Here is a 26,515-nt window from a genome sequence, read left to right on the forward strand (position 1 = left end):
ATTTTTGCATAAAAAATACTTTGATCATAAATACCATTTTTTGCAAATAATATATTTTTTCCGTATACAAATATTATTTTTATTTAGGTATCATTTACAATAATATTTGGATCAATATTAAATTTTGTATATAAAAATATTTAGATCAATAATAGATTTTTTGAATAAATTTGTCCCGTATATCACTTTTGATTAAAAACATGTCGATCATAAATACCATTTTTCGTATATATATATATATATATATATATATATATATATATATATATATATATATATATATATATATATATATATATATATATATATATATATATATATATATATATATATATCAATAATAAATTATTTTTTTTGTGGAAGAAAAAAGTGAGAAAGTGATTTGTCCCGTATATCAATAATATTTGGATCAATATTAAATTTTCGTATATAAAAATATTTAGATCAATAATAGTTTTTTAAATAAATTTGTACCGTATATCACTTTTGATTAAAAAATATGTCGATTATAAATACCATTTTTCGTATATATATATATATATATATATATATATATATATATATATATATATATATATATATATATATATATATAATAAATTATTTTTTTGTGGAAGAAAGAAGTGAGAAAGTGATGAAAAAGAAAAAAAATAGAGAATGGAGAGAGATTTGATAAGTTTGATAAAATATAAGAGTTGTATTATTTTAATAATAAAATTAAGAATTTTATGGTGTAAAAATAAAAAAAACCACAATTTTAATGTGGTGACAAAAAATTAAATAAGAGCATTTTTGACTTTTCCACAACCATTAATTTTCTTATGTGATTTTCATGAAAAAATATTATCTTAATAAAAGTCAAATAAAAAAATAATAGTCAAATAAAATTTCTTTAAAAAATCAATATATAATATTTGAATAATCCTTTTTTTCAGGTGTTTTATATTTATCTTTTATATAAAAAATAAAAATGGAGAAAAAAATGAGAGTAATTGAAACAGTGAAATGTGACCCATAACTGGTTGCATCCATGGTGTAGAGTAGAGTAGAATAGAATCGCTTTTTTCCCTCTCAAACTCAAAAATTTGAATGCTCCATTTTCAAAACCCAACCCAACGGCTCCATGAACGATTCTAACAGAAACGCAACCGTTTCCTTCCCTCCATTCTTCGTCAACCGCCGCCGCCTCTCAACCTCACGGGTTTTCTCCGAGCGGAGCCGTCCGGTCTCATGGGAGAAGCCAATGGCTTGGATTTCCCTTCAGGGACGGCTCGTCAACGCCGATAAAGCTAGCTCCGCTCGAACCATCGGTGGCGGCCTAACTGATGAATTAGCATTCGCTTGGAATCTCTTCCCTCCCATTCATCGGTTTCTCATTGTCGCTGTTATTGGTGCTGCTGCTTCCCTTTCTCGGTCGAAGAAAAATCGAGAGATATTCAACCTTAAGAAGTCCATTGAACTTAGGGTAGGGTTATGGTTCCCTTGAATTTATGCCTTTTTACTTTTTCGTTTGTTAATTTGAACTTAGGGTTAACTGTTTTGTAGTAATACTGTTTTATTTTGTCACTATTTTCCAGGACCAGGTGTTATCCAGCATGCAGCAGAAGCTTGATGATCTATGCGAGCAGCTTAACAGTTCTAAAGAGGATACAGTTGTTGCTATCGACAAGTTATCGATTAAGGATGGAGAGTTGGAATTGGAAGAAGCGTTTGGCTCTAAGAGAATTAAGTTTGTTGACTGTGGTTGTTGGCATTGTGAAGAACATTCTTCCTTATATAATGAATTGACGGTAATAAACTCTTACTCCTACTAATTTTATTGTTAAATTGCGGTTATAGTGTAGTTGAATTTGTACATATTAGTAATGTCCTGCACTATGCTATTTAGAGCTAAGTATTGTCAAATAGTGGCTATAGTAGCACTTTAGCATTGTTGTGAAGTGAAATTTGAAGAAACTGCTATTTTACAAAATCCATAAGTGACAATACTAGAACAACCTAGTTTTGAATTTGATTACTCATTGACTTTGTTAGCAGGATGCCATTAGTAGAAAAGCTTCAAGTGGAAATGAGGTGCTTCAATATAAGTCACCCTTCTCTAATGAAGAACAAGAGGAGAGAAGAATGTCTGACTGGTCAGATTTGGCTTCGAGTGTCACATATGCTGCTGATATCCAGGTATAAGTTTCTTAGGGTCATCTTTGTTAGGTTATTATGTGAGAAATGGGACTGACATTTTATCAGCTTGGATATGATAAGTAATTTTCCAAATTTCATTTGTTAGTTATATGCAATTTAGGCTTCTCGTCAAGCACTTTATGCAGTAATTTCTTGGTTATCTCTATTTAATTAGTTTGCTCTTGATCTTGGGCCTTTTCAATTTTGGTTGAATAATCTTGGTAATGATTACTTTTTTAGCAGGGTGTTAATAGTAGAAAAGCCTCCCGTGGTAATGTGTTGCTCCAGTATAAGTCACCCTTCTCTAATGAAGAACAAGAGGAGAGAAGAATGTCTGACTGGTCAGATTTCGCTCCAAGTGTTACATCTGCTGCTGATATCCAGGTATTACGTTCTTCAGATCATCTTTGCTAAGGTCCTATGAGAGAAAGGGGACAGACATTTTATCTAAGCACTTAGTATCCACATCTGCCTGGATATGATACATAATTTTCCAAATTTCACTTCTTAAATATATGCAACTTAGGCTTCTCGTCTCTTTAAGCGTAATTTTTGGATTATCTTTATGCAATTAATTTGTTCTTGCTCTTGAGCTTTTTCAATTTTAGTTGAGTGATCATGGTAATGATTACTATAAGTATCAGAAATCAGATTATCTGTCAGTTTGATATAAGATTCTCATTAGAACTTGACTAAACAATCTTCTTAGGACTCATTCATCAATTGTTCTGGTAGCTTGTCTGTATTCCATGCTGTGGACTTTAACTGCAACCAAGTTAATGGATTGTAATTCCTTAATTGTGTTCTTTCTTCAAAATAGTTAAAATGCAATTGCAAAATTATTTTATCCTCTGGCCGTGCTCCCTTTTCATTGTTTCCTTGTGTTTTTATTATTTCTATCATCTTGTTAAATAATCTTTGACATGCTTTCTGTTATGCTCAGTTAAACAACTTGGCTATAGAACAAGATATTTATAATCTTAAGAGGGACTGCGAAGAGAAGGAGACGACAATAAATGAACTAACCACTCTGCTGAACTCTTCTGAGATTGCTAACAGAAAGGTAATATCTGTATTTTATCCTTTTTAAGTTGGAAATGGCTACTTCTTTTTCCCTTTTTCTAATATCATTTTTACTAATACTTAAAACAGAGGGTTGCTGAGTTAGAAGATGTTGTAGCAAAAAAGAACACAACAATCTCAAAGCTAAAGAAGGATATGGCTATTCTAGAACAAAAGGTACTATACATGTATTGTAGATATCAAAATATGTAGTGACCAATTTGACATTTGACAGATTTGGCACTTGGTTGTTTGACCAATTACTTTCAAATGCCCGAAATTTGGATTGTTATGAAAGTACATTACAATATCACATTACTTTTAGCTTTCAAAGCAACCAAAACAAGAAGGGTTTCTTATCTATAATTTCGAACTGCTTCTATATTAATACCTCTTTCAAAACTGACCACAGGTTATGCAGCTTACAAGGCTTCGTCGACCATCCTTCTCTGCAAATATTTCAAATGAAATTCAGCTGCCACAAATGAGAGATAACCTCATTTATGATATGGACAGCACTACCAGCCCCTCCTCTTCTGATTCTGATAGTTCTCCTGTCAACAATACACAAAATCTTTGTGCTGATGCCTTTCTGCCAAACCAGGATTCTGATTCTACAATTGATCGGACACCTATGCCAGCAAAAAATTTAAATTCATCAGGGACACTCATTGAACGCCGCTCACAATCTCGATATGCCAGCCCTCTTCAAGAAGTTCCAACTTATCATAAATCTAATGCATCTTGTTCTTCAAGCCAAAAGCAATTGTCACCTCGTAAGGACTTGAAAAAGAGTAGAAGACGATCTCTCACTGGAACTAAGACTGCGGGTGCGCATAAGAGATGGGTTTAATAGCGAGTAAATCAGCTTGAATTACCAACTATTCGTTAGCAAACAGCAGGTAGCCAATATTCTCCAGGTTTATAGCGATACCGTATAAATACTTGTGGTAAATTATGCTTTAAATTGACAAGTTATAGATAGCAGCAGCAGAGACTATTTAAGTTTTAACCATAAAATATGGTTTGATAAATTTCAGCCAGCTATTGCTGTCTATGGAATGATCTCTTATATCAATTAGTATCCTTCTGCAGACTAGTTTAGCCACCATTAAATATGGTCTTTTCTTATGTCAAATAATTGAAGAAGCAGAAACAAGTAAAACCTCATTTTCACTTTTGTTGTTGGGATGAACCTCTGCTGGTGGTTTATATCTTAAATAATATACATGTTACAGCTTACAACCTGGTACTATCTACCAGTATCATTTAACACTTGTTTTATCTGCACTTGTTTTATCTGCTCATTTGGGTTCGGGGTGTGAAGATTTTATATATATATATATATATATATATATATATATATATATATATATATATATATATATATATATATATATATATATATATATATATATATATATATATATATATATATATATATATATATATATATATATATATATATATATATATATATATATATATATATATATATATGGGACGACTCAAGTGAGAACACTTGGTTATTATGAGAAATGAGAACATTGAATCTCAACCATTAGATTTAGATTTCTTGATTTTAATGGACAAGATATGTTTCTCTTTCTATGTTGATTTAAAATAAATAATAAGAATCATAGAAAGAGAAACAAATCATGTCCATTAAAATCAACAAATCTAAATTTAATGGTTGTGATTCATTGTTCTCATTTATCATAATAACCAAGCGTTCTCACTTGAGTCGTCCCTTATATATATATATATATATATATATATATATATATATATATATATATATATATATATATATATATATATATATATATATATATATATATATATATATATATATATATATATATAGAGGGCATATCATATGAGAATGCCATATTTATATGAGAATGTGAGAATGAATCTGAACCATTGGATTTTAAAATTAATGGTGGAGATTATGAGTGAATCTTTTTTTTTCTCTCTCCTGCATCTTGAAATAAATGAAGTAGGAGAGAGAAAAAAAAGATTCACTCATAATCTCCACCATTAATTTTAAAATCCAATGGTTCAGATTCATTCTCACATTCTCATATAAATATGGCATTCTCATATGATATGCCCTATATATATATATATATATATATATATATATATATATATATATATATATATATATATATATATATATATATATATATATATATATATATATATATATATATATATATATATATATATATATATATATATATATATATATATAGGGCATATCATATGAGAATGGTTTTTTTATATGAGAATATGAGAATGAATCTCAACCATTGAATTTTAAAATAAATGGTGGAGATTATGGGTGAATCTATTTTTTCTCTCTCCTACATCATTTATTTCAAAATATAGGAGAGAGAAAAAAAAGATTCACCCATAATCTCCACCATTTATTTTAAAATTCAATGGTTGAGATTCATTCTCACATTCTCATATAAAAAAGCCATTCTCATATGATATGCCCTATATATATATATATATATATATATATATATATATATATATATATATATATATATATATATATATATATATATATATATATATATATATATATAAAAGGAAAATGCTAACGAACGTCCTTGAGGCACTCTTTAAATAATTAAAGTGGTAATTTTTTTAAAAATGCTTGTATTCAATGCATTAAAAATGTATTGGAAATTGAATATCGGCATTTATAAAGAATTTTTTCTTTATTTAGCAGTCTTAAAGAGTGTAGTCTTAAAGAGTGTCCTGAAGACACCGATTAACATTACCTATTTTTTTAATTTATTTTGGAAATTTTTAGCATGAAGCTCTTTGTTCTTCTTGAGTAAATAAACTTTTAATTTTTTTTAACTAATTTATTAATTGATCTATTTGGACTATCTATATCCTAGGATATTTATATTGATGGAAATTGGTCCAATTTATTGTCTCATGTTGCCTATTCCATCCTAATCTAATGGTGGAAAGAAAGAGATAATAAATATGTTATAAAATATTGGAGATCAAACACATAGATTAAATCCAATGATCAGAAATTGAGCAGGAGGAATGGGAGAAGGAAAAATACTGAAGACACTCGTTTACCCATGAATTAATACGGGTTGGACTCATGCCAATATTACAACGGGTCGGGCCAACCCAACCTTTAGACTTCTTTCTTTAAGTATTCAAATTTCAACTTGCCTCTACATTCTTAGTTCTTACTTTAAGTCTTATCTTCTGTTTTGTCGCATCCTTCTCATTCTTAGTTCTCACTCTATTTTGGTGGCTCTATATTTCAAATGATTGAATTTCATGCTCCACTGAAGGGCTACCAACCTACCACTGTGCATGTTGAATTGGAATAACAACATATTACTATTCTTAAAACTGGACTCCCTGATATTTTTATAAGAGATAATTTGTTTTTTAAATTAATTAAATAATTAATATATCTAATATATTAGTAGATCAAATACAGATCAAATTTATTGATTATTTAGTAAATTAAAAAGTAAATTATTTCTTAATGAAACAAAATAATTAATTAAAAAAATTATTGACTTAGAATTTGACCATGTGCTTATGAAGCTTCCATGGAATCAGAGTCAGTTCTCCATGTGTACACACCGCATTTTTTGAGGAATGCACCCCACACTCATTTACATTGTCAACTTCCTAATCATTTCCTCCACTAATTTTATTTCAAGGGTGAAGACTACTACAACTTTTGGTAAAATGATAACTATGTTATTCATTTTTTAGTGAAGATAGTTTAGTAATTAGGTTCACATACTATGAAAAAGTGAATTATTGATATGAAAAGGTGAAAATACTTTCGTAATTACATTCACATACTTTATATATTGAATAAGGTCGTGATGGTTTCCAAAAATTCATGATATGGAAGAAGAAATGGGGACCCGTGGGGAATAAAATCTTATCATATTCAAGAATGGGGACGAAGGACTTTTGAAGGGGTGGAGTGGGACATGGAGTAGGTGAGGTGACCACTCCTATTCCTCTGCACTTTATCGGTTCACCAAGTATTGATGTGTTGTTAGTATTCCCTTCATCATATTCCAATTATAATGATAGGGGCTGTTTAAAAAATCCATAAAACAAAAGTGAATCATAGAACTAAATCGAACTATTGTTAAAAAATCCATAAAACAAAAGGAATAGAAACGTTGCACAGAGGATGGGACGAGGGAGGCCGAAAAAACCGGTTCCACCGCCGCCAGCCTCAGCACTGCAACCAACTCCGATTAGCAAGACGGTAACTAGCGAAACTGTGAACCACCAAGCTAGCACTAGCTCTACTCCGGTTGTGGTTGGTGAGAAAACCCCCATTGCTTCCACTAACCCTAAGAAGGAGGTAATTCCGCCGATTTCTGAGGTTAGGAAGTTATGGGTGGATGTTCTCAAAGACAATTGCAACCCTGCAAAAGGTAGATCTATGCAGTTTATAGCTCCCAAGCTTATTGATGGTAATGTTGAAGTGGAAATTGAAGTGGAAGATATAGAATCTGAGCTCGATTTTTGGTCTTCTGCGTTGATTTTGTATGTCATAGGTGGAGAACTTAGCATGAATGCGCTAAAGAACTTCATGACCAGGACTTGGAACTTCGTTCAGCTCCCTGATATGTACTACAATGATGAGGGTTTTTTTATCCTCAGATTCAGATCTTTCAGTGATAGGGATAATGTTCTAATGAAGGGACCATATACCATTAGGAACATGCCGGTTCTAATCAGGGAATGGAATCCTGACTTTAAGCTGAAGGACGATTTCCTGCGTACCTTGCCTATCTGGATTAAGCTCCCACAACTGCCTCTATACCTGTGGGGTGAAAGAAGCCTAAACAAGATTGGAAGTGCACTGGGAATTCCTTTGGTTACGGATGAATGCACCGCCAATAAACTCAGAGTTTCATATGCGAGGATTCTAGTGGAAATGGATATTACCAAAGAACTCCCAGCAGAGATTACGATTCGTGATAGAGATGGGAATAAGTTGCAACAAGCTATTGAATATGAATGGAAACCTTTATATTGCAATAAATGTCATAAACCTGGGCATAATTGTGACCAACCTAAGCCAAAGGTCAAGCATTGGAAACCTAAAGCAATACCTGCTGAAACTGTTAAGGCTGATTCTCAGGTGGTGGTTGAAGAAATTACTAGTGAAGGCTTAACCACTACTAGGATGGAACCAGAGATGAAGGAAAAATCTGATGCAAAGGTGGAATCTAAGTGGACTGAAGTGAACAAGAGCACCAAAGACAGAGGTAAGAAACTTATGGTTGAGAATAACTATGCTATCCTAACTTGTACAAATGGTTTTGATGCATTGCAAGTTTTGAATGACTTGCAAATGCTGAAGGAAACTGGATAATGTTAGTTGCTTGGAATGTGAGGGGGCTCAATAAAATTGCCAAGCTCAGGGAGATTAGCTCCCGTCTCCTCGAGCTTAAGGCACACATTAACATTCTGATTGAAACTAGAGCTAAACAGAACTATGCTGCTACTATTAGGAATAAGATGAAAATTGGTGGGGTTTTCATAGACAATTAAGGTTCTCACCCCAATGGCAGGATCTGGGTGCAGTGGGATCCCAATTATGTTGATATCCAAACTGTTCAGATGAATAGTCAAATGATTCACATGGCTGTTTACAATAAACAAAGTGTTTTCATGTATTGGTTGACTGCAATTTATGGTATGAATAAGTTAGATCAAAGGAAGCAACTCTGGAAGGATCTAGATTCTATTCAAGTTCAAGGGCCCTGGTGTCTAGTTGGAGACTTCAACAATGTCCTGTGCTCTCAGGACAGGGTTGGTGGAAAAAATGTTATTGAGGCTGAGTACCAAGATCTTGAGGTTATGATGAGAAATAATGCTCTGACAGAAATGACAAACAAGGGTGAATTTTATACTTGGTCCAATAAGCAAAGCATAGGAACGATTTACTCAAGGATTGACAAACTTTTGGGGAACACTGAATGGTTTAAGGCTCATCTAGACTGCTCTCTTGAAGTTCTTCCTTCCACTGTATCTGATAATTGCTTGCTTCGGATTCACCATTAGGATACCCAGCAAAGGAGACAAAAGAGGTTTAGGTTTCTTAATTGCTTGACTGAAGTTGATTCTTATCATCAAGTAGTGCAGGATAATTGGAGTCAACCTATTGAGGGAAGACCTAGCTATATTCTTTGGCATAAATTGAAAAGACTTCAAAAGGTTCTATACAAAATGAATAAACCTCTGATTTCAGCAGCCCAAAATATTGTTCAGGCTAGGGCAAATCTTACAAAAGCGCAGGATGAGCTCAATGCAGATAGATGGAATGCTGACATGATTAACAGAGTTAAGGACCTGAATGCTGATCTGATTAGGTGGCATGAAGTTGAGGAGAGTATTTTAAAACAAAGGGCAAAAATTAAGTGGCTTAGGGATGGAGATGGTAATAACTCCTTTTTCCATGCTTCAGTCAAATTGAAACAAAATACTAAAGCCATTTCTATGCTGGAAACTGATGATGGGCTGACTATTACCAATCAAGCAGATATTGAGAAGGAGATTCTGAGCTTCTATGGTAAGCTTATGGGCTGCAGAGAATATTCTCTTGATTGTGTGGATATTAGTGTGCTTAGGAAGGGCTCCCAACTCAATAGGGATCAAAAAAGTCTTTTGGAAAGGTGTATCACTGAAGAGGAGACTTACACTGCACTCAAAGGCATTGATGATAATTCTGCACCAGGGCTTGATGGATATACTGCTAAGTTCTCTAAAGTAAGCTGGTCTACTGTCAAAGGAGATGTAATGGCTGCTATTCAGGAATACTTTGACAAAGGCAACATGTATAAGGCCTTTAATTGCTCCTTGATATCCCTTATTCCAAAAAGTGCTAATGCCAAATCTATTAGGGATTATAGGCCTATTTCAGTCTGCTCTACATTTTATAAAATAATATCTAGAATCCTCACTGCAAGACTCAGCAAGGTTATAGGAAGTATTGTTAGTACTAATCAAGCGGCTTTCATACCTGGCCAACAAATTCATAGCCATATACTTTTAGCTTATGAGCTCCTTAAAGGTTATGACTGGAAGCAGGGATCTCCTAGATGTATGTTTCAGGTTGATCTCCAAAAGGCATATGACATGATTAGCTGGCAGGCATTAGAAACAATTATGCAAGAGCTAGGCATTCCTCCTAAATTCCTCAAATGGATTATGCAGAATTTGACTAGTGTTTTTTATAGGTTCACCATTAATGGGACCCAAACCAACCTACTCAATGATGAAAGAGGAATAAGGCAGGGGGATCCCATATCCCCTTACCTGTTTGCTATGCTTATGGAGTATTTACAGAGATGCCTACACCAGATGCAATTAAATCCAACTTTCAAGCATCATGCTAAATGCAAGAAGCTGCAGCTCACAAACTTAATGTTTGCTGATGATGTTCTTTTGTTAACTCGTGGTGATATCAGGTCTGTTGATTTACTGATGGGTGCCTTTGATAAATTTCTCAAAACTACAGGTATGAAGATTAACAAAGGAAAAAGTAAAATTTACTTTGGTTCTATGACTCAGGATATGAGGAGTAGTCTACTCAATCTCACAGGTTTCCAAGAAGGTGCACTCCCTTTCAAATATCTAGGAGTTCCTATCACTAGTAAGAAACTCTCTATCCATCACTATATGCCCTTAGTTGATAAAATTGTCTCTAGGACTAGGATCTGGACTGCCAAGTTATTGACTTATGCGCGTAGACTGCAATTAATCAAGAGCATTTCTTTTTCTATAGCCAACTATTGGATGATGTGTTTCCCTCTTCCCAAGGCTGTTATTTGCAAAATTAATGTTGTATGTAGATCATTCCTCTGGACAGTCAAAGAGCAAGTTAGTAGAAAGAGTTTAGTTGCATGGCACACTGTCTGTCAACCTCTACTGAAAGGTGGTCTGGGAGTTATTAACCTTACCTTGTGGAACATGTGTACAATGATGAGGCTCCTTTGGAATATTAGTAACAAACCAGATAGCTTATGGGTCAAATGGATCAATGCCTACTACCTGAAGCATTGTAATGTTTCTGAGATCCAGGTTAAACCTTCCAGCACCTGGATTATGAAAGATATCCTGAGTACTAGAGCAGCAGTGCAGCATTATCAAAGCCAGTGGAATGCTATGTGCCAAAGAGGTAAATTTTGCTGTGGTGATATATACAAAGCCTGCAATGACAGACCTAATGTTCCCTGGAGTAAATTGTGTGTGCAAAATCCTGCTAGGCCTTGTGCTTTAATGATCTTTTGGCTTTTATGTCATCGGAGACTAGCTACTAAAAGTAGGTTGTGTCATCTAGGTTTCCTTCAAAATACTACTTGCCATCTCTGTGATAAAGAAGAGAATGACAATCACATCTTTTTTGCTTGTGAAGAATATCGCAAGATATGGTGTGCTATTCTCAATTGGCTTCAGTTAGATCACAGTCCAAGAGTTTGGGATGAAGAGTTTATATGGATTATGAACATGGGGAAAGGAAAGGGTTGGAGGGCTAGACTCTTCAAATTGGCAGTAACCGAAACTGTCTATGGTGTGTGGATCCATAGAAATAGAGGTGCCTTTGGACAACCTAGTGATTATACTCATATTATTCATGAGATTTTGGATAAGATTGTTTATAGGGGTTGGACTTGTAAAAATCTTAAAACTCATATAGCTTGTCTTATGGTTTGTTAAGATCTTACTAGGTTTTTAGTCTTCCTTGTAGCTGGATCCGTGGGATCGCTTTGATGTAACTTGTTTTTTGGATCAATAAAGTCTCTTATTTCCAAAAAAAAGAAAAAAAAATTGAACTATTTTTTTTGTTAATGAACTGAACTGCAATTTATTAAACAGTTTAATAACCAAACCAAAACCAAAAGAATCAAACCAGTTAATCAAAATCACTATTTTCATACAATGTTTACAAATAAAATAATTTTTGACAATTCTTAAACAAAAAATTTCTGTTGTAAATTTTTTATGTCGTTAAATTTTCAAATAAAATATATGTAACTATTAGGTGTGTTTGATATTCAAAATATCAAATCCTGAACAAGATAGTACTAGGAAGTACATAACAGCACAAGACAACTTTTCGTATTGTACTGTGTTTAATTGTTAATGCACTGGACTTTTTTTTTTTGATTTTGCTTGATATGTCTATTCACCTGATAAAATGATATAATTTTTACTATAATATTATTTATTGATATATAAAATATAATATTTATGAATCAAAATATTAAATAATGATAAAGAGAGTAAAAACATGGTTTTTTGATAGGTTTATAGGGTTATATAATATTATAGTAAAATTAGTTTATGCAGCAGATAAAATAATATAATTTTTTTATATAATATTGATATAAAAATATTGATATTTATGAATCAAAATATTAAATAATGAGAAGAGAAGAAAATAATTAATAGATATTTTTTCTTTACTTTATTTGATATATCGATAAACGAAATAAAAATAATAAATTTTTATTATAATATTTTTATTGATATATTTATGAATTAAAATATTAAATAATGAGAAAGAAAGTAAAAATATGGTGTTTTCAGGGACGGACCCATGTAGAACAGTGTGTGGGTTGATGCCCCCACTAAGTTTGAATGATTCTTTATATTACATAATACATATATACATATGCTGAATAAATGTACATTAAGTTTTGTTCACTTTTCATAAAGATATTAAGCAGTAAAATAGGCCTTCTGCATTGCATCTCTCAAAGTCTCATTTTATTGTACGCTTTGACTTATATAACAGTATTTTAATATTTAAAAAGAATGATAAAATGATTGTTTTACTGTAATTTGATTTTATTATATAATATGTGAAATATTAAAACAAATTTAAATTAATAATAAAACAAACGTTTAAATATTAAGGTATGTGTTTCTATTTATTTTTTAAATTTTAAAAATTTTAGTGCCAATCTATCATATATTTAGAGATTTAAATGATCATTAATAATTAGTTTTTTTATATTGTATATTTAGCAATAGTTGAAAGAAATTTAGAACGCCCCCACTACTCAAATCTTTTGGGTCCGTCCCTGGGTGTTTTGATATATTTTTTTTATAATTTGTGTTTGGAACAAAAAGTTGTCCATGGTTTAGTGGGGAACAAGAATTTATGGTTTTGTCCAGTCACTTGCCATATTTTTTTTATCCTGTACCATGATTAGTTTCTGCATCAAACTGGATATAAAAAAAGTTGTCATGTTCAGTGCCTCATTTTTTAGAAAATCAAATACACCCTTAAAGTCATGTATTTTTCATTGAATTATTAATGACCCTTATTAAAGATATAATATTGTCCGCAAATTCTAACTCAACAAAAGTTTATATTAATTATTCTTATTAAAGATATAAAGTTGTCCGTAAATTTTAACTCAGCAAAAGTTGATATTGATATGATTAATACTAGAGTACAAACTTGGATCTCATAGTTGTGTGTGTGAGTTTTTAATGATTATTATCACACAGGAAAAAAAAGATAATATTAGTTTTATAATTATAAAAGAAAATTAATAAATTAAAAGTTAATTAAATAAGAGACATTTAATTCAAACCCTACAACTTAATCCATGGACAAAATATGAAAAAAAAAATCATGAAATCAGCGTTACATGTTGACACTAGCCGTGTCAGCCAACACGGGCACCCATGTCAGACTTCTGTCATCTTAAAATTTGAGTTTTTGTCTCAGGCCTCCTAACACGGCCCGTGTCAAGTGACACGGCCCGTGTCAAGTCCCTAAATTCAGAATTTGGCTTTAATGTCTTCATAAAAGTTGTAGCATTTTTTGTTAGCTTTCATTTGTCGCCAAAACCACGTCATTCCGAGTTACAAAACTCTAGTATGATCAAAATGCTACACGCCTATCATGATGAAAAACATGCTGAAAATTTCCAAATCTCAGACTTGTTGACACGGGCCTCCGTGTCAGCCCTCTGACTTTCCTCTCTTTTGCATTTTCTTGGCCACGCTTCATCCTGACATAGCCCGTGTCAGGCCTCCTGTAGCATAATTTTTCACTTCCTTCGAAACTCCGCATTTTGTACTTTTTCGTAATGATTTGTCTCGATTTATTCCTCTGAGCCTGCAAACATTAAAATACAAAACCAAAATATAAAATGTAGAAGAATGAAGTAAAATGCACGACAAAATAAAGAAATGATAACTAAAATCAACGGTAAATAACGCTGTAAAAACCATTGATCAGGGACAATATGGTCAATCTTACTAGAAATTTCAAATTACCAAGTCATAACTATGGTTAGTGTATGCACTTGCAATATGGAAATAATCTTAATAATATGGATCAATCATCACCAACAATTATAAGGTTGCGAGGCTAACATCGATTGAATGAACCTTCATAATTTGTGAGTATACTAATGATAATGCCTCTTCCCAATGTGTTTGGAGATATGTTAGAAGCATTATATTGTAAACAAACCTTGTAAAAAGAAACAGTTGTTTGTTCTTTCTAAAGGACCAATTAGGTCAGAAGCTTTAGGAAGGTTCTCAACAATTCTTTCTAAGGGACTAATTAGGTCAGAAGCTTTAGGAAGGTTCTCAACAATTCTTTCTAAAGGACCAGTTAGGTCAGAAGCTTTAGGAAGTTATTGTGTTCCTCAAAGGACCAGTTAGGTCAGAAGCTTTGAGAAGACTAAGATGGTAGTCTTAGTGGTGGTTAGTCACAACAGTTGTTTGTACGGATTGTAATCAATTTGATTATAGTGGATTAAGTCATTGAGTTCAAGGAGAAATTACCTTGGTAGGGTGGACTGGACTAGCTCGAAGGTTTCTCAAGTGAACCAGGATATATCGTGTGTTATTTACTCTTGCTTATGCTTTACTCTACTGTTTATGCTTCCACAATGCATTTGAAAACATCACTTAACACAACTATGTTAAGAGACGAAAATTTTGTCAAGAGTGAAAAACCCAATTCAAACCCCCCTTTCTTGTGTTTTCCTCACACCTTCAAAAAGTGGGTCTAGTTCCCTTGTGGGTGTTAACATAATATCATATAACATATTGGGTAGAGGGAATTTTAAACCATATGTCCTTTTGCAAGCAAAATCACTCAGCTGAAATACCTTGGGGACGTTTAATCACCAAGATTCTAGCTAGAGTAGAAATTGATCTTACAGAAGAAAATGTTGGAACGATCCACAATCAGATCAAACTAACATGCCTTAACACGATAAAGTTTTGTGTTGTTCGAAAAGAACTAAGGAGTGATTTAATGGAGAAAGAGGAGTTTATAACATTCAACTTGTAGCAAATGAAGGATTTATGAACGCCATCCTCGTGATCTCTCCAGAAGCTGCTTTTGTTGCTCCAAGGATATTTAAGGAAGTTGTCGCCCTCACAAGGAATTCAAAGGGAAAATCCATAGTTGTGAAAGATGTTTTTTTTTTTTTGCATTTTCTCGCTTTCTGTATTTTGAATTCTATTTTAGTTTATAAAGTGATGATTTCCCTTTTATAGTAAATCATATATAATCAATGTGAACTATGTACTTGAATGTTTATCAGTTTTACCTCGTATATTTTTCCTGCCTCTTGGATAATGCAAAATGGAAGAAGTAAACTCTCAAGGAGAGTAAAGTATACTTTATACTCATAAGAAAGAGGGGGTTAATCACTCCAAAATTTAATCTATTGTTTTATCTTTTACCACATCACTGAGAGATGTGTTATCATTATCAAAAGGAGGATAATGTGGATCTATGTGGATGCAAGTACAATCAAGGTTATCCAAAGTGACGAAGTTTATCGTTAGTAAAGTTACAATCAACTATTTGGTTTTGATGATAACAATAGATGATATCCAACAATATATAATGAAGTCATCATCTCTTGAAAATAGCTTAAGAGGTCAAAGAAGGTTAAGATGATTTATAAAGTTATCCTTTTGAAGATGCTCTTGAAAATCAAGTTATATCTTTGAAATCAACACCTATTATCCAACTATGATCAAGTGAAGAATTTTATTTCAAGATTCTCTGGTGGTCTGGCCTCTCGACTCTATGATAATGGTAATCAAATTGATGACATCTTAAGCCCCATCAAGCTAAAAGACTCAAAACAAGGTCGCCTGGTCGTGTTTATATTAGTGACCTGTGTCTAGTAAAGAAACAAGGTACTTCTGAAATTACTAAGGAAAAACCACACACAAAAACACACATACACACACACACACACACTCACTCACTCACACACACACACACACACACACACACACACACTCACACACTCACACTTAAAACCTTTGAGAAACCTCTCTTTATTTGTTAAAACCACCTAAAAAATGTTTTTTAAGGCCTAACTAATTGATTAGGAAACTATATGATTAACCAGGAGCTATTTTAAGACTGAATAATCAATTATCCCTAGTGCTATAATGGATTATTTTACTTTGCAACACTCATGATCAATTGGAAGAAGTCTCTTAATGATCAAAGACAACTAAATGATAAAAAACAACTAAATATCAAAACTTTCTATTTGTCGCTTGAACAATCAATTAGTCACACATAATTATCGATTGACATAATTGACTATGATAGTTATTGCGCCCATGGATTATTTCCAAACTTAAACCAAATTTTGGCCTATAAATGGAGAGTTCCTATATCATTTCAAATTACTCAAAAAGTGATCTTCGATCCCACTTTCTCACTCCCTCATATTTTTCTATAAATCTCTCATTTTTCTCACTTAAATTTTGCATTAGTGCTTTAAGAGTGTTCTTGTGCTTGAGGATCATTGTTCATGATCACGACATAGTTGTAATTTAACCAAGAGTGGAGGCTTAAGAAGAATTCTTGGGAACATGAGTAGACCAAGTTATTGAGTTAAACCTGTATAAATCTATGGTGTTTTTCTCTCTCCCTAATCTCTTTTACTTTTCAGTTTTTTCCTCTGTTTTTCCATCCATTTCTTTATCCCACTGCTTATTTACTAGTTTGTTTAACAAATATTTTTAAACTCTGATTTTATTTAAGATTTTGATTTTAATAATTTTTTTCAAACATCCACAATTGATCTCCATGTTGTGTGTGAAGTCACATGTCCAATAATTTTTAGACAAACCTACAAGTCCTCATGGTTTAACTAACAAAAGAGTCAAAGTAGTAATTTGTGGCCCTAACGAGGGGAACATATTAAAGTGTTGTTTGAGGTTGGATTCAGGGTAAACTAAATTATTATTGTCATTAAGATGGAAAATTTCCATATAAAGATTCATATAGATTGGCTAACAAGAATGTGCTCACAGTGTCATTCTAACGTTCTAGGAGCAATTTAGTCAAAGGAAGAAGTGTTATTCCAATCAAAATAGAATTAGAACAAATGAGAAAATGGTGAAGCTAAAATAGAAAAATGGAATATGCTTGTTAACTATAATATCTAATGATCTTTCTTGGTTATGCTAAATGTGCTATATATAACTGGTGTGAACTGAATTAGGTTCAATGCTAGATTTTAAAGCCTCGTTAGAAGTTACGACTTGACCCATTGGTTTTAGATCAGTGATAGGAGCGATGTCAAACAAAGTGATAGTTAACATACCATAAGAAGTGTGAAAGGTACAACAAGAAGGATTCCAAAAGTAAATAAGACTAAAGACTTGTGGTAAGTTATAAACTAAATTGTTCTTACTTAGCATGATGATATCATAAATACCCTTCTTTTTTAATGTTTCCTTTTCTTTGCTTCCACTATGCTCAATCAAGTTAAGTATAAAGACCTAACAATAAGTTTCTTAGTATTGGGTGACTTGAAATTACTAGACATAGACTTAAATGTATTGACATTTGCTTTAAGGTAATGAGGTTTAACAGGAGTTTTGAAAGCAATGAAGTGATGCATATGATGATATACAAAAAATTCAACATGTATCAAAAAATTCAAACACGGGAGAGGACCAAGAAATACTAAATTCGGATGTTTGAGTAGGGGTGCCAAATCGGACTTAACCTATCGAATATACCCGTTTTGTCCGCACTTTTCTGCGAGACAGGCCAAGGTTTTAGGTCTGCACCCCTGAATGTGTTCACCCCGCCCCGACTAGTTTTTTTGCGTACTTTTACATACAATTTTTCAATTTTTAGACTTAAAAGGTTCAATGTCCGTGCATTCTCAAATATGTTTGCCTGTTCCATCCTGTTATTATGCAAACTTTTGCAGAACGAACTTAAATGAGGAAGACATACCCATTTGTCACGTCTATGACTGAGGGTGAAAGAGATAAATATTTGAGATTTATAATACTCATTTTGCTTCACCTTCTTTCATGATTTGTTTAAAATTTTGAAATGATATTGAAGATAAGTTTAAAAAACATTTTGTTGATAGTAAATGGCATAGATATACTAAAGAAAAATCGCAAAATAATGACACAAAGAAGGTGTTGAAAGATTTACAACAAAGAAAAGGTTGAGACATGACAATATAAAATCCCTCTCTTAATGATACATTCTTAAAGGAAAAACATGTTTGAGAAATCGTGCGCAAATAATTCGTGACCTCAATGATTCCGAGAGTTATCGATGCAAATACTATCATATGACATTTAATAAAATGCCTTTGAAAATTTAAAATCAGGTAACGACCTATCATTAGTAGAAATTCTAAAGTTACACCAGTTTTACATAACCTTTTCAAATGTCAATTCTTAACCTATAGTTTATTGTATACAGTGGCGAAGCCAGGAAAGTTATAAAGCCTGGGCAAAAACTTATGTCTAATATTGGTCGACGGTTCAGATATTCCGATGATGGAGGAGCATGCAAGTAAGCATGCTACAAGTTTAAAAAGCTCATATTTGAAACAATGGCAGTTGTGTTCTACAAAGACCCTTGATAATACTTATGGTAAGTAATAAGTAACAAATAACAATATATTTGGAACTATTCTGTTTTCCACACGTGTTTTAACTCTAAGCTTGCCCTTGTTGTCTAAAATGTGAATTATGCTATATAGCTATTCTGTTTTCCATATAGAACATCAACATTGTTGAAGATTCAAAATGTAAATTTTCCTTACATGACAGTGACACATCATTGCAAACACAATGTCAATCCAAATAAACACTTATATACATAGCATTGAAATGTAGGAAACCAGAAAGATATTTGATTTACATAAAACATAAATGGACTTATTGAACAAGTCTCTTTCAAGATTCCCAACTAACAATTAAAAAACCAAATTGTAATACAATTAAAAAAGGCACTCACATTTGAAGCAGCCATTCATAAATGCTATACTCTTGCATCTGGTATAGGAGGAAAAACTGTCCACACTTGATGGATCCATTGGAAACTCAAGATACTCCTGAGATGCACTTGATTCCATCTCTCTGCTATCATTGTTGCAGAAACTTATATCAACACCTATAGTTTTCTCATCCACACTCGAATTTTCACGCCTCGATATCGAAAACCAAACTATTTATTTTTAAGGTTACAACTTTCAGCGCCCATTCCAAAAACAGAACTTTCTGGATATTCATTTAAAATAGTAAAGCAAAGTTCCTATCTTTTGATTTTTCAACTCATAATTACCGATAACAGTAACTCGTACCTTAAAAGTGATTTCAAGACAGAAAAACAAAAGAACATGGTTCAGGCATTTCACCGAACACTTGGTATGCATAGCACGAAACAATAAATTCAGCAACAATTCTTCACCGATTCATAAACTCCAACCTGCAACAATAATGAATAACATCACAACAATAATTCTTCATCGAAAATTGAGCTTCAAAGTGAAAGAAGAAGAAGAAGAAGAAGAATAGAAGTCGCGACGATTCGTCTAAACATGATCACTTCACTGTTTTTGAGTGAGAGAGAAACGATTGGCTTTGATATTTTGATTTCTTGAATGAGAGAGAGAGAGACCACTGCGATGAGATTTCGAGATTCAGTCGAGAGAAGGAAGAGCCCGGGCAGCTACCCTAGGTCGCCGGATGCTGGCGTCGCCCCTAATTGTATATAAAATACAAAATTATAAACCCGAAGTTAAATTTCTTCAAACTTGTTTAGTATGGGCCATCTTCTAAAGAAAATATTTAATATAGGAATCTTCTAATGCCAAATCTAGTAAAATATCAAATTCTTATAGCTAGTTTTAAAAACCTTATGAATGATGCAACCAACAAGGGAAGTTAGGAGCACCTGTTGAAAATATATAGGCCTTAAAGAAAGTATAAAACCTTTGATGTAGTTTTGTATTTATTATAATGTTTCATCATTATTTTTCAGTATAGTAATATATCACAATTCTCCAATAAATCAGGCATAATACTCTGGTCATGAACATGACAACTATTTTTTTAATTCTTGTTCAAACTAACTTATAAACCCTTTTTTTGTCACCTTATTGTAAATATACACATTCATTTTTTCTTCATTATTTCCTCTTTTTTTATTATATGTAATATTTTAATTGAACATGAAATTTCACAGAATGTTCCCACCACTATATATATAAAATCAATATAATAGATTCTTTGACTTCACATTCTTGATCATTTTTCTAGAATACTAATAATTACAGTTATATCAACTAGTTGTTTGATAGTTTCACACACAACACAACACAAACCAATTCCTCTTCTTCTTTCTCCTCCAAAGAAAGAACAAAACATCATACATAACATAACCTACCATGACATGTAACACAACATCATCATCATCATCAACAACCTCAAACTAATCACCCCCTTCCAACCATGATCATGGACAGAACCGACTCACCAACCCGCGACCAAAAAGTCGTATCAATCGAATGCCTAAAAGGAAGCTCCAAAGCCGACGAATGGACCGGCGACATGCTTCAAACCGGCGACATAGTCGAAGAGCTTCGCATCGGAGCAAAATCAAACTCCCTCATCCGGTTCAACTCACCTTTCAAAAATGGAAAATCTGGAATCCAGAAGATTCTTCAAGAAGCTTTCAAGAAAAAGGAAACATCGATCATGATCCGTGTTCGAAGAGGCTTAGATGAATTTGCGGAGCTTCAAGCGTGTATTGTTCCGAATGATTCCTCCGGGAAGAAACAGTTTGTTCTGAGATCCATTTCTGACCCGAATTATGTTGTCGGGTTTCTGGATCGAACCGAAGTTGAATGCTTTGAGATTCAAGGTAATTAATTGCTTTTCACCAACCTCAACTTATTTTGATTTTGCTTTTTGGATTATTTTTTAAGTTTTTTTTTTTAGCTTTTGCGTTACGTGTTTTAGTTTTTTACTTAAACTTTTTTGAGTGCTTGTGACAATATTGCTTCCCGCTAGATTATTTTGTGAATTTTTTTTATTTTTTTATTTTAAAAATTTGTGTAAATTATTCTTTATGATAGTATGACAAAGAGATACTTAGACTATTGAATTAAACAATTGTTTGGATTTTTTTTCTTGAAAATAATAAAGTATTAAAATATTATATTTATTATTTCTAAAATTGCGTCATCCTTGTCTACTAGGAGTATTTTATTTTCTTTCTATCACAATTGTTAATTTCAAAACCTAGTATATTTTTATAAAATAATTGGGGTTTTAGATTTCGTTTGAGTTTTTCTTAAAAAATGTTTAACCTTAACTATCGTTAGATTTTATCTGATATATTTTCTTCATAATGTCATTTTCAGTTTATTTATATTATACAATTTTTGAAATAATATCAAATAATTTTTATTAAATATGAGTCGGTAGAAAGCATTTAATATAAAATTTGTATTTGGTTCGATTGACTTCAATTTCACACCATTGTAGTTGCGGCTATATTGTTCTTAGGTGTGTTATCCCTAATGTTGTCTTTTAAAAAGCCTCCGATTTCTCTTTCTAACATTAATATTATCAATATTATGATTGATCTCAAATTCTCGTCAATATGATTAAGAAGTATTATCTCTTATAGTTGTAAGAACTCTCGTGACTTAATCTTTTAAAAAATACGCCTCGTTGAATTGAGGAGAGTGAATTTTGACCATTAACCTCAATTCCCATACAATGACAAGAGAGAAATAATATTTAAATTTAAAAAAAAAACTTAAATTCACTTTTGATTCCAATCCTCTCTATTATTAATTCACAATTTTTGTTCTCAATTTCTTACTTCAAAAATAGTCTTTCAATTTTTCTCATCATTGAAATTTGTACTTATTTTTGCTCATGTATTTGGTCAGATAATAACCTCAAAATTTATTGTGTGAAATGAGAATGTATTAGAAAGATTTTAAGTTTCACATTAAAAGAGTTTTAAAAAAGTTTGAAAAAAATTTATATGGACTGACATTTTTAATATGATATCAGAATTTATTGATTGGATTACGAATCACTCATTGTTTATATTCACACACCAAACAAAAAAAAAAAACATTAGATGTGAGATAGTATTAGAAAAGATCTTAAGTCCCATATTAATTGGACAATAAATTTAAAAAAAATTTATATAGAGTAATATTCCTCACCATATACAATAATAAAAATTCAAAAGTAGGAAAAATTCATAAAACTTTAAAAATTGAACAAATATATTATTTTAGTATTAGTAGGACTAAAACTGTGACTCAGGGAAAATAAAGTCCAAAATTGCATTTAATTTCAAGTTTTTAGTAGTATTAGTAAGACTAAAACAGTGACTTAGGGAAAATAAAGTCCAAAATTGCATCTAATTTCAGGTCTTTCTTTGATTAAATACTATCCTATCATGTGATCGCTACTTAGCATAAATTTCTTCCTACTCTGAATAGAAATGAAACCCATCACTTTCTTGGTTCTCATGATGTCTTCAACAATTTATTCCACTTTGTTTGAAGTGATTAGCGTTGTTGAATTATAACAACGGGCCACAACTTTTATTTGAGGCAATGACTTTTCATAAAGAGCTACAAACTTTGTTAACAATTCATGCAGCATGTCATGTTGTGTTGTACGTGAAACTTGTGAACTCACATGGGTCCTTTGCTGCACATGAATGATGAAGACATTTTTGTTTTATTTATTATTATCATCCCCTCTTACTACCGATCCAGGACCACATGTGTTTTTTCAAGCTCTCTATAGATTGTTTTATGACAAGATTCTATAGAAGTTTCTTATGAGTTATGAATTTGAGTTTCCAATCACCATCATTACAAACCGAGAAGGATGACAAGATGTCGAGACACAACAATTACGGTTCGGCGGAGGCTATTTTCTCTCGAATAGACTTGCCTAACAAAATATCATGTAAAAAAACTTCGAGTATATATAGTATTATTTTTTCGTTTTAGTAATAACATCTTACGATTTTTGTTACATTGTATGTTTTACGATCTTGCTACCCCTCCCGATCTTTCAAAAATTATTGGATAGAGTCTTCCGATCTTAGTTACGTACAATATTATGTCTTACAATCTTACTATCTCTTCTCAATCTTATGAGTCAAACTAAGAGTTGTAAAATAAGATAACAGATGAAACTGAGCTTTAAACTATGAGTTATTTGAAGTAACTTATCAAAAAAATACTATGAGCTAAACGAAAAACTATAAGTTCGTGATGAAATGACCACCACCGATGATTTTTAGTCATATGAACTAATGAGCTAGTTTAGAATCGATTTTATTCTTGAATAACTTGAACATGCCACCTGATTCCAATTTTGGAAGACTATCTTTGTATCTGACGAGTAATCTATAACCGTACCGTAATTTTCAGGTTCAAGGAGCAGTAGGATGGTAAATGCACTAACGAGGACGAAACTACAGGACGGATATGTTTCTTATCCATGGGAGAGAAGGATGCAGGAGATGCTAACAGTTCCAAATTCAAGCAATTTTCTTTCCATATTACTCCTACCAAAAGCTTCCGATAGAGTAGCATCGCGCTACAATGATCTGGAAGATACCCTAGCACGAGCAAATGCTTGGATCAATGCAGGTCAAGCTTCAGGTGTCCCTATTGTCTTCATGAACATTCAAACCGAGTCGCTACTTACTAAGGTAAATGATCATACAATTTTCGATTTTATCAGTCTCTATCGTGTAACGTTCAAAGAAGTTTGAAAAGCAGTTTCATGATTCAAATTCTAACACACGGAGTTTTCATTTTTTCGTGTGGCAGATATCTGGGGAGACAGCTTCTTCCACTGTGAATGCTGGCTCTCTTGCTGACTTATCTAACCTAGCAAATGCAAGTCTTTACGGCTTTGAGGATTACCATGGAATAGACATAGGCGTTGTTCGAGCCGTGCGGTTATGGTATGCTCCTGTCGGAGGAGAGCTTTCTATGGAGATTAAACTAAAAGAAGAGGACTCGAAACTCGGATTCGCCATTAGCCGTACAGAAGAGGTTCACCTTCCTCTTTCTCTCTTAATTTGACTATGACTCGCCTTTAACCGTGCTCGCTGAGATATCAAAAATAATGATGTCGTGGCTTAGATCGCTCTAACATGCCTTTTTATTATTATATACAGGGATTTATATTCATTTCATCAGTGATTAATCAAGAAAACGTACCTGCTACGCGTTCGGGGCTAAGCAGTCTATATAAATTAGCAACAGATACTTGTAGATTATTGGTAGTTTCAAGAGTGTCAAACCAAAAAGTACTTCCATGGATGGTATCTTCAACAGGAGCGATTCGATGTTACGACACAGTTTCCTTAAGCCAGAAGCTATCTTTGCACAGACACACTAGAGTTCCAATTCTCCTTCATGTCTTCCTTTGGGACAGATCGTTGGTTAATTCGAGCGGTGGAAGCAATAGATTCAGAGCTTTATCTCCGCCTGTGATGCAACCATTACCATCCGAAGTTCAAATTGGTCGCTTTTCGAACGAAACTCATACACTTCCATTGCCTCCAGAAGCTTCTGATCCAACTGATATCACTAGTGAAGTTTCGCACTCGAGGCTCGAGAGAGACACAGCTGGTGAAGCCTCTTTCAGATTTCATGACTTCTCTTTATCTAGCAATTGGGTATGATATAAATTATACATATTTGGAGATTATGATTTTGTTGTTTGTTTTTGTAATGTACATAAATACAAACTATATACATTACATTGGACTTGTAGAACAATGAAGCAATGCATATAGAGTTGGTTATATACTTTAGAAAAAAATGACCTTTATTTTGTCTGCTCTGTAGTTTATGATCTTGATAATGTACTCTATTGTGCTAAGTAGTAAGAAATTTATTTAGTAGTAGACTAGTTTTTAAGAGAGTAGAATTGGAATGAATAAATGTAATTAGTTGTCTATGTGAGGTTGGAATTTTATATTCCTATAATTATATGGTCCCATTTTATCTCATAAAGATAATGATACTACATGTTTATTATTCCATCCGTCTCATAATAAGTGTCTCATTTCCACTTTTTCTATGTCTCAAAATAAATGTCCCTTTAAAATATCAATACAATATTTATTATTTTTTTTTACTACTATACCCCTATTTATTAACTTTCACATTTTTCAAACACTCCACTTCCTATAATAAATAGGGATATTTTAGTAAATTATGTTAATCTTTTCATTAAAACCAAAACATCTAATCATTTTCTTAAGAACCGCGCAGGACTCAAATAGAACATTTATTATGAGACGGAAGGAGTATTAAAGATATGTTGCCAATCTTAAGAAGCTTACTTTTTATATATTTAAAATGTTGCCAGTCTTAAAAAGCTTACTTTTTATTATTCAAAAACTGATTCAAAATCAGTTTTTCATTTGAATTCAAAGAAATTTGGAGCCTATTGAGTTTTTTTTAACAATCTATAATTGTTCTAGCTAGTATTATAGATATTCCATACATGAACACAGACTAAGTGAAAGGTTGATGATAACCGCCGCAGTGAGGTTCCAGTGGTGACAATTCTTCAATAATCAAAGGAGATAACTGCAAAAAGTTAGAATTCCAATGTATAGGTCACCTAGAGCTAGGATCCTAGAGTTCAATGATATGCCACCAAAGCTAAAAAGTTACAACAATACCAAGGATCCATACAAACACGTCAAACATGTGGACAACAAATTGAATTATTAGCTTGTCCAAGTGTTGCACCCCAAAATTTTCCCTCTTTAGTCGAGCTATAAGTTATCCAACACGTTTATTTTGTCGTTCGAAAAGAAAGGAAAAATAATAAAGAGTTTTCTTGAGGTTTTAAGGAAGTGCGGTGTGCAATATGGTTCAAACAG

The 26,515-nt window shown here is 32.5% G+C and overlaps 2 protein-coding genes across 4 annotated transcripts; both read left to right on the top strand.

Annotated features, from left to right (window-relative positions):
- Positions 1 to 1,013: 1,013 nt before the first annotated feature.
- On the top strand, positions 1,014 to 4,334 carry LOC131648281 (uncharacterized). 3 transcript variants are annotated; one of them, XM_058918055.1, is made up of 7 exons: positions 1,014 to 1,465; positions 1,578 to 1,790; positions 2,035 to 2,178; positions 2,419 to 2,562; positions 3,122 to 3,241; positions 3,331 to 3,417; positions 3,653 to 4,334. In XM_058918055.1, the coding sequence occupies exons 1-7, from the start codon at positions 1,124 to 1,126 to the stop codon at positions 4,091 to 4,093; spliced, it is 1,491 nt and encodes a 496-aa protein (XP_058774038.1). In that variant the 5' UTR covers positions 1,014 to 1,123; the 3' UTR covers positions 4,094 to 4,334. The 3 variants fall into 3 exon arrangements, with proteins under 3 accessions (XP_058774038.1, XP_058774039.1, XP_058774040.1); XM_058918056.1 differs by having other exon boundaries at positions 2,422 to 2,562; XM_058918057.1 differs by having other exon boundaries at positions 2,038 to 2,178.
- A 16,501-nt stretch (positions 4,335 to 20,835) lies between these two features.
- Positions 20,836 to 25,634, top strand: LOC131653993 (uncharacterized). Its single transcript, XM_058924360.1, has 4 exons — positions 20,836 to 21,478; positions 24,033 to 24,316; positions 24,438 to 24,665; positions 24,791 to 25,634. The coding sequence occupies exons 1-4, from the start codon at positions 21,067 to 21,069 to the stop codon at positions 25,298 to 25,300; spliced, it is 1,434 nt and encodes a 477-aa protein (XP_058780343.1). The 5' UTR covers positions 20,836 to 21,066; the 3' UTR covers positions 25,301 to 25,634.
- Positions 25,635 to 26,515: the final 881 nt, after the last annotated feature.

Source organism: Vicia villosa, linkage group LG2 (assembly GCF_029867415.1).
Source record: "Vicia villosa cultivar HV-30 ecotype Madison, WI linkage group LG2, Vvil1.0, whole genome shotgun sequence".
NCBI lineage: Eukaryota > Viridiplantae > Streptophyta > Magnoliopsida > Fabales > Fabaceae > Vicia > Vicia villosa.

Excerpts from the sequence above, each read along its gene's own strand:
- LOC131648281 (XM_058918055.1), top strand. The coding sequence starts at position 1,124 with ATGAACGATTCTAACAGAAACGCAACCGTTTCCTTCCCTCCATTCTTC. Across the intron at positions 1,466-1,577 it reads AGAAGTCCATTGAACTTAGG|GACCAGGTGTTATCCAGCAT; the intron begins GTAGGGTTATGG and ends ACTATTTTCCAG. Across the intron at positions 2,563-3,121 it reads CATCTGCTGCTGATATCCAG|TTAAACAACTTGGCTATAGA; the intron begins GTATTACGTTCT and ends TGTTATGCTCAG.
- LOC131653993 (XM_058924360.1), top strand. The coding sequence starts at position 21,067 with ATGATCATGGACAGAACCGACTCACCAACCCGCGACCAAAAAGTCGTA. Across the intron at positions 24,317-24,437 it reads CCGAGTCGCTACTTACTAAG|ATATCTGGGGAGACAGCTTC; the intron begins GTAAATGATCAT and ends TTCGTGTGGCAG. Across the intron at positions 24,666-24,790 it reads CCATTAGCCGTACAGAAGAG|GGATTTATATTCATTTCATC; the intron begins GTTCACCTTCCT and ends TATTATATACAG.